This window comes from Chionomys nivalis, chromosome 5 (assembly GCF_950005125.1).
Source record: "Chionomys nivalis chromosome 5, mChiNiv1.1, whole genome shotgun sequence".
Taxonomy (NCBI): Eukaryota; Metazoa; Chordata; class Mammalia; order Rodentia; family Cricetidae; genus Chionomys; species Chionomys nivalis.
Genome location: NC_080090.1, coordinates 57,160,796 through 57,173,358, shown reverse-complemented (window position 1 = coordinate 57,173,358; position 12,563 = coordinate 57,160,796). Strand labels below are relative to the sequence as shown.

General features: G+C 35.5%; 1 protein-coding gene across 2 annotated transcripts in view; it reads left to right on the top strand.

Annotated features, from left to right (window-relative positions):
- The window catches only part of Kifap3 (kinesin associated protein 3), a 137,168-nt gene that overhangs the window by 98,441 nt on the left and 26,164 nt on the right, over positions 1-12,563 (top strand). For both annotated transcript variants that reach the window (XM_057770387.1, XM_057770388.1), the window contains exons 18-19: positions 87-276; positions 5,374-5,473. In XM_057770387.1, coding sequence (XP_057626370.1) covers positions 87-276; positions 5,374-5,473 — 290 coding nt within the window. The remainder of the gene's footprint in view (positions 1-86; positions 277-5,373; positions 5,474-12,563) is intronic.

Sequence of the window (12,563 nt, the reverse complement as noted above, 5' to 3'; positions counted from 1 at the left end):
CCCAAATGAAGGCCCTCTTAGAAAAATGTTTCTGAGCAGTAAGCAAGTAGACTTACATGGTAACACTTTCTGCTTGTGTGTAATAGGAATATGATGAAGAATGGGCAAAGAAAATTCAGAGTGAGAAGTTTCGCTGGCATAACTCTCAGTGGTTGGAGATGGTCGAGAGTCGTCAGATGGATGAGAGCGAACAGTACTTGTATGGTGATGATCGAATTGAGCCATACATCCATGAAGGGGACATTCTTGAAAGGCCTGACCTTTTCTACAACTCAGGTAAGGTGATAACCAAAGCGAAAACACATGCTTCATTTGTGTGCTATAAAAAGGGGCTTTTATCTGCTAGTCAAGCATGCTCCCAAACTTTGTAATCACATTTTTAGTATACAAGCAGTCTTCTGTTAATAATTTCAGATAATAGTTCCTGCACACACAAAACTAGTAAGATTTTTTCCCAGTTCGTCTTTGGTGTAACCTCCATTTAAAGTATGTGTAGCCAGGATAGTTAATGGCCGTTAGAAGTTTCCTGTTTTCTAGGATGTGTAAGTTAAACATCTCCAGGATTTCTGACTTCTAGTTAACAATGTGACACTCATTTGTTCTGTGTTCTGCATCTATTAAATATGTAATTTATTAATTTTATTTTGTTTTCTTATTTTATCTAAGCAGTTTAATGCTACCATTACTTGGTTTTAATTCTAGACTATTGTATTACATATGGTGATAATTAGGAATATTTAGAGCTTTCCCTTCTAAACCCTGCTAATACTTTTAAGATAATAGTCTAACCGGGCACACACCTTTAATCACAGCACTTGGGAGGCAGAGGAAGGTGAATCTCTGAGTTTGAAGCCAGCCTAGTCTTCAGAGCAAGTTCCAGGACAGACAGGGCTACACCGAGAAGCCCTGTCTCAAAAGACCAAAATTAAAAAAGATATTACTCAAAATTACACAAATGTTGTATCTATTATAACACTGTTGAGCATGGCTGTCTCCAGGGGTAATGAGTTTGGCACAGATACAGTAAACTTTTCTATATTTTGCTTTAAATGTTTTTACATTATCACTAATATTAAAAATACCATGTTGAAATCATTTATACTTGAGGAGACAAAAGAGAAGATTTCCAGTAAAGACTTGTAAAAGGCTTAAAAAATGAAAGTGTTAGCTGGACTGGAGGGCACTGGGTCGTAGAAAGTTTTCCTAACATGCACAAGACCATGCGCTCTTGTCTGTTACCGACAAAAGAAAGAAAGAATTCAAGTAATCCTAACCAAATTAATGGAAATTTGTGTACGATCAGTGATTGAATGCTAATATAACTTGCCATTATATCTAATCACTAATAATTGATACCATATTAATCAGTATACTGTTCGCATATTCACTTATGTATTTCATAAATACATATTGAAAATTTTCACTATTATATACCATTTTATATTTAATAAAGGCACCTGAATTCCAAAACTTTTCTGCTCCAGTTTGCAAATGGAATAGCTTCCCTCCTAACCAAACTCTGCAGCAGTTAGGAAGGGGCTGCTCCTTTCCAGCCTGTAGGTCTTGTGCTCCAGCCAACCTGGGTTTCTGAGTCACAGCATGTAACTCTCCCTTCCATGATCAGAATTTATGAAGGAAAATAATACAAAGTATATGATTCAGAGGAATCCTAATCAATCATTCTCAATATTGAAAGATAATTGTTGGAGGAGGGGCCACATATTCGTCCCGGTTGCCCAGAATCAAAATAACCACTATATATTAATTAAAATGCTACTTAGCCTATTAGTTCTAGCTTAATTTAACCCATTTCAATTAGTCTTATATCATCACATGGCTGTGGCTTACCAGATAAAGTTCCCAGCGTCTGTCTCAGGTGGCAGATTCATGGCTTCTCCCTGACCCCGCCTTCCTCCTACCATGCTGGGTCAAGCCAGTTCTTTTTTCATTAACCAATAGAAGCAACACATAAACAGAAGGACCTCCCACACCAGATAATCATTATTCATAGTATCTTCAACTTTGGTTTTTAATACAATTAAAATGTCAGAACACATCAAGTTATACCACATTTCTAAAAATTAATTCATTTAAATCAGTGTCTTAGAATGTAAGTTGATATTGTCTGCAAGACCCTTTAGAATTTAATCATAGTATCTTTGAAGTTACACACACATGTGTGTGTATGTGTGTAGATATGTTTTATGTATCTATCCATAGATATACATGTATGTGTATGTATGTATCTTGTATACTGAAATTTAGAAACAGTGACTACTGCTGGGAAAATAAGTTGTGACTATTTGACCATCCCTAGACATCCTTTGTCTTTTGTCTTTTACATTCCTTCATCTGACAGAAGATGCTGAGCTTTTAGCAATGCAGGCTTGATGTTGTGAGTTTGGAGATTTGGATTCCTACAGACAAGTTCTCAATACTTTTCATTTTATGAATTTTTGCCATTTGTTTCCATGAAGTCCACCAGGGATTAGATGAACCTTTGTGCCATTTCTTGATGTAGTGCATAGAGATCTAGACAGTGTCTCCCCCTTTTGTTGTGTACAGTTATATTTCAGAAACATCAGGTAAATTCTTTGTGTTGGTCTTAAGTGTAGAATTAACATCATTTGGTATTTTACTTATTCTACAATTGACAGGTTTCTCATATTCTCATCCTGAGTTATTTTGGTTTTCATTTTGCAAAGTAGTTTGAGTTTTTTAATCTTAACCTTGTTAACATTAACCAGATTGCCACAAAATACTAAATACAAAATTGAGTTTTTATCTTTTTAGCTTCTTTCCTCTCATTCTGCTGTGTTAGATTTCCCCATGATTTTGTTTTTGTATCTTCTCAATGTTTACCCAGTATTTGATTCATAGAATCTTTAACTTCTAGCAGATGTAAAATCAGAACCAAATGTTACTTTTAGTTGAAGTTCAAGTACTTTAAATTTAGTAAAATAATAAGATTAATACCCATTATGTATGTAGGTGGAGTTTTCCATTTAGACCACTGATCAGTACTGTCCTGCCAACTACTCCCCAAATAACCACACAAAGACTTATTATTAATTACGAATGCTCAGCCTTAGGCTTGTCTCCAGCCAACTCTTACAACTTAAATAAACCCATTTATATTTATCTATGTGCTGCCATGTTGCGGTTTACCTCATCTATGACCTTGCCATGTTGTTCCTTATGCATCTGGCTCACAACCCTGTGACTCCTCCTCTTCTTCTTTGCACTCTTTTTACCTTCAAGTCCTGTCTAATCTCTACCTGTCCAGCTATTGGTCAGTCAACTTCTATATTAAGCCAATTACAGTAATGTGTATCACACAGTATAGAGGACTATCCTGCATTTATACACTAACAACTCAACAATTAAATAACCACCAAAGCCATTAATTCATGATTTGTACCAAGTTACTAGTGTGGAAGTTTTATTAAAGTACAAAGCACTATGCCTGCTCTTTTGCTAACTATATTAGTTAAATTTAGAATTTGAGCAATTTTGAATACACTTTTGTTTGTTTTGTTTTCAGTAGAAGAAATGTTTATTTGACTCATGCTTTCAGGGCTTTTATGGTGGGGAAGGCATGGGTGTAGGAGAGCTGTTCACATCTTGGCAGCACAAAGCAGAAGAAGTGAGATGATGTTCTCAATCAAGTATTTTGAGAGGATAACAACGGAGTTACTAGGTGCCAATGATGTGTCAGTGAATAAGGCAGGGTCTTTGTCCTTCTAGAGCTATCATTCTAGGAAGAGTTGGGAGACAAACAATATGCAAATAAGTAAAACAATCGCAGTGTGGTATGTTGAATCTCCCTTGAATACACCTTTATCTCAAATAACTTATGTATATTTATTTATTTGTATGTTGTGGCATGTGTATAGAAGCCAAAGAACAACTTGCCTGAGCTGGTTCTTTTTCACCAGTTGCATTACTCAGGTCAAACAGGCCATCAGGCTTGTCCGCAAGGGCCTTTACCCACTGAGCCATCCCATTGCCTCCTCAATCAAATGTCATTTAAGTCCTACTGATATTTGAAGAGTCAAATCAGTTATACCTTTGATTCTTCCTTTCCCCAAGTTAGATATTCTAACCCCTGTAAACAGTAATTTCCTCTATATTTTATTGTGCTAATACTCACATGATACATATATCTACTGTTGTCTATAATTTATAAATAAATTATTTTATTGTATTCAAAGAGAAATTCTTTTGTAAGGAAATTGTATGTTTTAATTGTGTATATTTTTCACAAAATTGATCACACTATTATTATGAAAGTATTTTATAGAAAATAATCATTTGGTAACTAAATAATATGCCAGTTATTTGCCATATTTTTCATTAACCTGATCAGTATGACCTGGCCAGTATTTCTACATTCAATGATACAGCACAGGCGACTCACAGAGTCCTCAGAGTCTTGCAAACAGCTTATCCTAAGGCTTATACTGAGGGTTTGTTCTAGGTTTAGGACAGCCTGAAGCCATAACACACATCTCTTATTCCCAAATAACTGTTATTCCTCTGCATTATCCTACAAATAGCAGATCATTTAGAATCTTGGGGCAACTGAGAAAGTGATACAACTCTTACATCATTTTTAAGAAATACTAACAGGCTGAGATTTAGAAGAATAAATGTTTATAAGCAAAACCAGCAGTGTAAAGCTCTTCAGGAAATCAAATATATCTGATAACCTGATGGTATAGCTGTATAATAATTAATACCTAATAAAGACCAAGTCATCAAGAAGTATTTACATTTTATACAGCTTACCCATTTAACACAATGTGCAAATCACGTTTATTTAAAAATAAACATTTAAATACATGTCTGTGTGTGTTTTAATGTTTGCCATTTAAATTGTTAAGTGTTTAGTATCAGCAAATTATTTTTGATATATTCTCCAAGCATGCTGTGTAATTAAAGCTCTCTGGTTATAAGATGAGACGCATGCTGAAGTATTACTGTTTACCAGCATTGTGGTGTTCCATGCCTCCTTTACCTCTATCCATGATCTTTTGTTAGCCTGTCCCTGACTATCACAAAGAATGCCTTTATCTTTTTCTGCCTTTTCTTACCCACAATACTTTAAGTCCCCTGGGGAGAGTCTACCTGCACTGGTATTACCTAGCACACAGTAGGGACTAGGTGACAGCTCTATTATGATGATAAAATGTGGTGACCACTTATGTTGTATTGCCTTCTGTGTACACTCTATACTCTCAGGACAACAGCATGCCATTCTGACATTTTTCTTTCCAGACTAAATAAATAGGTTTCTAATATGTTGCTCAATAAGGTAATTCTATTTTATTCCCTGTATGTTTCACTAGTTACTGCTTTGACTTTTTCTAGATGGATTGATTGCTGCTGAAGGAGCCATAAGCCCAGATTTCTTCAATGATTTTCACCTCCAGAATGGAGATGTGGTTGGGCAGCACTCATTCCCCGGCAGGTAAGCCATGTTCCAAAAGAGAACTCAGGTGTGGCATCTCCTTTGTTTTGAAAAGCTAGGGTTTTCTTCAGTCCTCAATATCTCTGCCTTTGTTAGTACACGGAGGATAAAAACCTTCTATTTCTCTAGGAGAGTGATTATTTTTCAGCTAGTTTATTAAAAAATAATGTTTTATTACTTTGAAAAATATTCACTGTTCTTTGAAATAGATAGTAGTTTGCAAACTGACAAACTCAGTTGTTTCTAGGTGTGTTTCCTGGTGTCTTTCCTGGTGTGTCCAAAACAAAATATGAAGACACACGACATATAGTTTAACATTCATAGAGCAGTCTGCTAAAAAGCTCTGTCTCGACTAGTAGAAGACTTTATTTATCTGCTTGTTTGTTTGTTTGTTTATTGGGAGGTATCAAGACGCGGTTTCTCTATGTACCCTGTCTGTCCTGGACCTCATAGACCAGGCTGGCCTTGAACTCACAGAGATCCACCTGTCTCGGCCTCCTGAGTGCTGGGATTAAAGGTGTGCAACACCACTGCCCGGCAGTAGGAGACTTCTAACTGTAGGATTAGCAGTAAAATACATAAGGAAAACAGTGTCTCATAAGACAGCATTGCTTTTCAGTAGTAATAAAGTTCACTTCAGCAGCCGTCCAGCTTCATCAATCATGTTACAGATTTTTAAACTATTGCTAAAATGTGTGAACATTTTCTTCCTTCTGCCTTCACTAAGGTTTAATGCTTTCCTTCATTCTGACTGTTGACTTTCAACTGAAATCTCCCTTCCCCCAGCAGGTGTTAATTGAAAGTGACTTCTAGATTAAGGGTGGGACTGTGTGTCCCTGTCCCCTTCCTCGTGCTGGGATTTGGTCCCGTGCAAGTCTTGGGCATGCTGTCTGTCAGTCTCTGTGCATTCACATGTGCGTCAGCCCCTATAGTCTCTGTAAGATGCTTGTTTCCTGGGAGTCATCCACCACCTATGCCTCTTCCTCCAAGAAGATCCCCGAGCCCTAAGAGTAGGGGTTAGATAACTACTTTCCGTGTAGGGTGAAGGGCTCTGTGCCTTGCCCAGTTGTGAGTTTCTGTGTTAATTATCATCGATTGCAAGGGGTTTGTCTGAAAGGGTTGAGTGATGTCCTATTAGGAGTCATTTTATTGCTGGATTTCTTTAGCATAAGAGCAGGTTTTCTCCTAACGCCTGCGACTTACCTATTCTCAGGTTCTTGGCCGCTTTGTCAGTGGCAGGTATGGGTTCCATCTCATGGGCAGTCTTTGAATCTAATCAGAAAGTGGCAGTTATTCCTATAACACTTGTGCCTCTATTATGCCAGTATGATTTGCAGAAAGTTTGCTATTGTAGGTTGCAGTGTTAGTAGCTAGGTAATACTGAAGATTTCTCCCTCCCAAGTAGCCTGCAAAGTACCTTCCAGCACCATGAATGCTATCGGAGTGAATAGGAGTGAAGTGTCTAGTTGGGCAGTGGCTCAGTTTTTCCATGGTCAGTGGCATAAGTGAGTGGTATTTCAGCAATACCATTTTACTTTGAAGCTGTGGAGGGTAATCAATAGCAAAGGCTAAATCAATTTAAGTGATGCACATTATCTGTCTTCTCCTGACCAGTATGTTATAACTCTGAATGATCAGTTAAAATTTTTTAATATAATTATAATAGTTGATATAAATATTATTGATCATCTAGTGTATACAATCTAGTTTACAGATAGCTATCTTTTGATTTTTTTTTACAAAAAACATTTGACTTTTGATTATTTCTGAGGTGTCTGACATTCCAGTTATAAATATTTAAATACAGTCTCTGTTTAATTATAATTCTATCATATAACAATTCACAGTATTAATGTTTTCCATAAAATTAAAAATGAAAGATAATTTGGGCATATGGTCTTAATATTTATAGCAAAAAATTGCTTATATCATTTATAAACCTAATTGTTCTACCATTGTAATTATTCTTCCCTGTATGTTTCTTATCATCCTATATCATCCTATAGATACTGCCAATCTAAATAAAGCAAACTGCTACTAATTTTGCCTTCCTTAAATAAGACTTATATTCATTTTTATGTAATTATATGCCCTTAAAGAAATTAAACATTTTGATTAATATTGAATAAATAGTCAGGACTATGGTATATACCTATGACCTCAGCCCTTGGGGACATAAGTCAAAATGCTTCTAGGCCAGTTGGGTCATATGGTAAGACCCAGTCTCAAAAAATACCAATATGATAATTGGATTGAATATACAAAAGTCAATAAATCTTGAAACCAATTCAACAATGACTATTATTTTCAATAATAGTTTTATAAAAGGACATAGCTTTATTGAGAGATAATTAATGATAAAGTTTAATGTTTAAATATTTCAGTATTTTTTATTTCTTTTAAATTTTAATGACTGGGAATATTCAGGTAGGACTTTTTATTGAAAATTACTGTGATAAATTTTTTTGTGAAGTAAAGAAGCCACTTAAATATTTTTACCCTTGAAAAGACTCTGGAGAGACTCCTTTATTATCAAAAAAGTAATGTACTTACTGTAACTATCTTGATTTGAGAATTGCTTGTCCTTTAAAAAGAACTTTCCCTAAGAAAATTTGTCTTTTATCATCTTTTATAACTTTATATACTTTAAATCCTATAAGCATATCACTTTTTATTTTTATTTGCAGAAGAAATAATTTACTGTTGACTTTTTTGTAGCTAATAAATCAAATGAAAGAGATGCTAATGAGTGGAGATACAGTGTCTGCGGGCTTGTCATGGACCTTTTGCACATTCTATTGGAGTTATTCTGGAATAATTCTTAGTTAAATACATTTTATTCTCGAATAATTTACTTTTTCACCTATTTAATATTTTTATAATTATTCTTTGAAAATTTCATAGATACATGAGTTGTGTTTTAACTGTCTTCACCCTCTTCTTCCTCCCTACAACTCCTCAAAAATAGGATTCGCTTTTGAATATAGCTATTTTCTCCTTTTCTAATAGCAAACGATGGATCTTCAGTTAGGTGTACTTATTTTGATTATGGAAATATTTAGGCATATTGAATGCTATATAATTATTCACATATTTTGCTATGGTGATTTTGGTGTATAATGTTCCTGATCTGAAAATTATACTAGTGGCTAGCTTTCGGTTTCTAATATCTAGTAGGTGGACTTTAAAACTCATCAAAGAACATCCATTCAAAATGCTGATTATAAAAATTTCTATACTATTAACTGATTTCAAATAATATAAGAATATTTCAATAAATGTCCCATTCACTAACCTGAAATTGTTGAATTCTTACTTTCACTTCTCCTGGAATTGAAAAGAAGAACTTAGGCTTTGAACAAATATTGTCCTTATGGATTTAAACCCTGACAATCCTGACTCTCTAAATACCTTTAAAGGGGGCAAGTGTTGCATCTGTGGTGCTTCCCCTAAGTCAGGGAAATAGCCAGAGGACTCGCAAATTCTCCCCTGCTTCTTCATTACTGTTTTCATAGATAAGCCTAGCAAAGTTATCCAGGGGAAGAATAATAGAAGATTTATGTATAAAAGGTAAAAATGTATCACCAATATTGTTTTTTTGTTTTGTTTTGTTTTGGTTTTGTTTAAAACACTGAAATTTTTTATTTATGTGCATTGGTGTTTTGCCTGCCTGTATATCTGTATGAGGGTGTCGGGTACCCTGGAACAGTTTACAGTTAATCCTGAGCTGCCATGTGGGTGGTGGGAATTGAACCAGGGTCCTCTGGAAGAGCAGTCAGTGCTCTTAACTGCTGAGTCATCTTTCCTGCCCCCATTAAAACATTTTTAAAAAATATTTTTAAAAGGGGGATTGGAGAGCTGGTTTGATGGCTAAAAGTATATGCTGCTCTTGCAGAGGACCTGGGTTTGGGTCCCACCTAACCTAGGCAGTTCCCGAGTTCCAGGAGACCAATGCCCTTTTCCAGCCCCCATAGTCACCTCACATACGTGGTGCTCCTACAGTCAAGTAGGCACATATACATACCTAAAAAGAAACATGTTGAAAGATTTTGAAACACTAAAAATTAATAAATTTTGGCTATGGAGTTGTCTCAGCACTAAGAGTGGATAACTTGAATTTAATTCCCAGCAGCAGAAAAACCTGCAACTCCAGCTCCAGGGGATCCAATGCCTTTGGCCTTCATGGGCACCTGAATTCATGTGCACACACAGACCCATAATAATAAAATATATCTTTTTTATTTTTTGAGATTTTTATTTTTTATTTTATGCGTATGAGTGTTTTACAAGCATGTATGTGTGCCATGTGTGTGCAGTGCCCACAAAGGCCAAAAGAGAGCACTGTTTCTCCCGAGACTGGAATTACAGATGGTCGTTGATGCCTGAAGAGGTGCTGGGACTTGGACAGAGCTCTTAATCACAGAGTCATCTCTTCAGCCCCCCAATAAGATAAATCAATATTAGATTATAGCCCTAAAGTACTAGGTAAATGTCCATGAGTACATAGTGGTATAAATGACTGGGAAAAGACAAATGTCCCATGCAGAATTCTAAACAAACTATGTAGATAGTTCAAGCTAAAACATAACTAAAGCATGTAGCTATCCCAGGCCACAGGACAGGAGCATAATTCCTGATTCATAAGCGTGAGTAGTATAGTAACTTTTGTCTCATATGCTTGTGGCAAACTGGAGGGTATGGAGTAACTTTTTATTTATTTATTGATTTAATGATTGCCAGTGATATGTGGGACAGTGCATGAGACAGATTACAGAAGTGGGAAGCGCCACCTGCCAATCAACTCCCATGGCTTTTCAGGCTTTGTTATGGGAACATTTCAATTTGAGTAGATTCCTGTAAAGTAGTTGATCCCAAGTGACATCTGGTAAAGAATAAATTACTAACTTATATGACATACATATTTTTTAATTGTTCAAAGAATGATTTTCTTTTTTCCTTAAATGATGTTTAGTAAGTAAATATATATATTAAAATCTGAGAAACTAAGTCAAATTGAAAGACGTCTTAAACCTAATCTATATTGTTGTTTTTCCTAAAGTCCAAGTCAAAGGTGCTTCATAGTCCTAATGCCGGCGTCTTTGTAATATGGTGAGGCAGTTTAATTGGAAACAGTGAAAGCTGTTAAACTCATCTATCTCAGTCTACAAGAGAGACCGGACGTTTGATAAAATAGATACTGGCAGTTGGACAGCAAATCCTTGGCTTTAGACATGTGTCACTATTGGTTTGAACCTCTTGGCGCCAGGATTTCCCGACATTTAGAGCTAATGCAAAATGCATTAGGGCTCCAGGCATTAGCTATGGGGTTGCCAATGAGAGTGTCAAATGCAAATCTCCCAAGTCTGAACTGGTGTTGGGGGTAAAGTGGGACTTGGTATTGAAGCTAATTAAAAATAATGGGAGCAAGGCGAGGTGATTTTTTTCCTATTATGTACTACGTATTCGTGCCATATTTTTGGAGCTTTTTTTTATTATAACTCTTACTTTTCAAGACTAACAAGAACCTCATGTTAAGAGTATCCTTAAACTGCTTCCAGCTTTTACAAATCAGGTTTTGTTGCAGTAAAAATGGTCCATTTTCCTTTTATAGGAATCCAATTTTCATAAACTGGAAAAAAACTACAGAGTCTGCTTAAGTTTCCTTGGGGCTTTGAAAAATAATTTTCAGAGAGCCTGGCATTCTTTGTGGTTGGTAGAGAGATGTCAGTCACTGACCATCTTGCTGAGGTCAAAGTGGACTGGACTTGCACAGGGACCTCTTCTCTGCCTCCTCTGACTTCATTTTCTATGTGTGTTAGTTATATCCTTTTGTTTTCTTTCTTGGAGTATTTTACTATTATTTGTTTCGTACATAAGCTTGTATACTATACATGCATGCCTTTTGCTGGTCTCTTTATTTTGTGAACCGTTAAATAACACCTGAAATGTTAGTTGCAAGATCATAATGAATAGAAATAACATTTCTCTAAATAAAATATATAATGCTTTATAATAATTTTAAGTATAATTTGCACTTACATATTTATTGAGTATAAGTGCATGCCAATGCATGGATATGGAGGGCAGAGGACAACTCGCAGGCATCAGTTCTCTCTTCCATCGTGGACCCTAGGTATTAGACTCGGATTGTCAGTCTTGCCAGGTAGCATTCTTACTACCCTGAGCCATCTTAAGAGCTCCTTAATTTTTCATGTATTGTCTTTCCTAAGACTAGGATTCTATATATATAAATTTCTTTTACTATAAGGCAACCTTTATCATCCTCCATCACAAACCTAGTTTACTAGGCCATTATCAAGCAATATACCGGTAATCTTTAAAGATAAGTAAACAAAAACCATTCAATATCCTTTATATTCCATATTCCATGCACTGTTAAACTTCTTACATATGAGTTCTTGACATGAATTACATTGGTACCTACTGACTCGTTCTTAGTTCTGGATATTTGCAGGGATGTTTAAAAAGGGCCACTTCTAGAGTTTTTAAGTCTTGACTAAAGGAAATATAGAAGAGGGACTGGAGAGATGGCGTCGCAGTTAATAACACCACCTGATCTTTTAGAGGACCCACATGTTGCCTCAAAACCATCTGTACCTCTAATTCCAAGAGATTTGATGCCCTTTTCTGGCCCCATGGCACAAGGCACACAAATGGCATACAGATTCAAGTAAAACACTCATACATAGAAATTAAAAAATAGTTTTTTCAAAAGCAACTTCTTTATAAATACATGTGTTTATATATATCAAGACTTTAACAGCAAGGTTGAGTATTATCCCATTTACTTTAAAAATTGCTCTGTTTTAGACATTATGCATGTTTCTACCTAAAATATCCAAATCTATGCAAACTTCTATAATACACTATAAATTAATTATAAATAGATATTCATTTATCCAAAGGACATTTTTAACATATGTAAAAGTTCATCTATAACCCAGTAATATGTGCTGTCCAGGCCTAACCCAGAGAAATAATTCTAACCTCTTTCTAGTTTTGTATTAAGAGAGTAGAAATATGTCACAAAATTTCTTGAAATTAACAATCATTCATAAGCTTTATGACA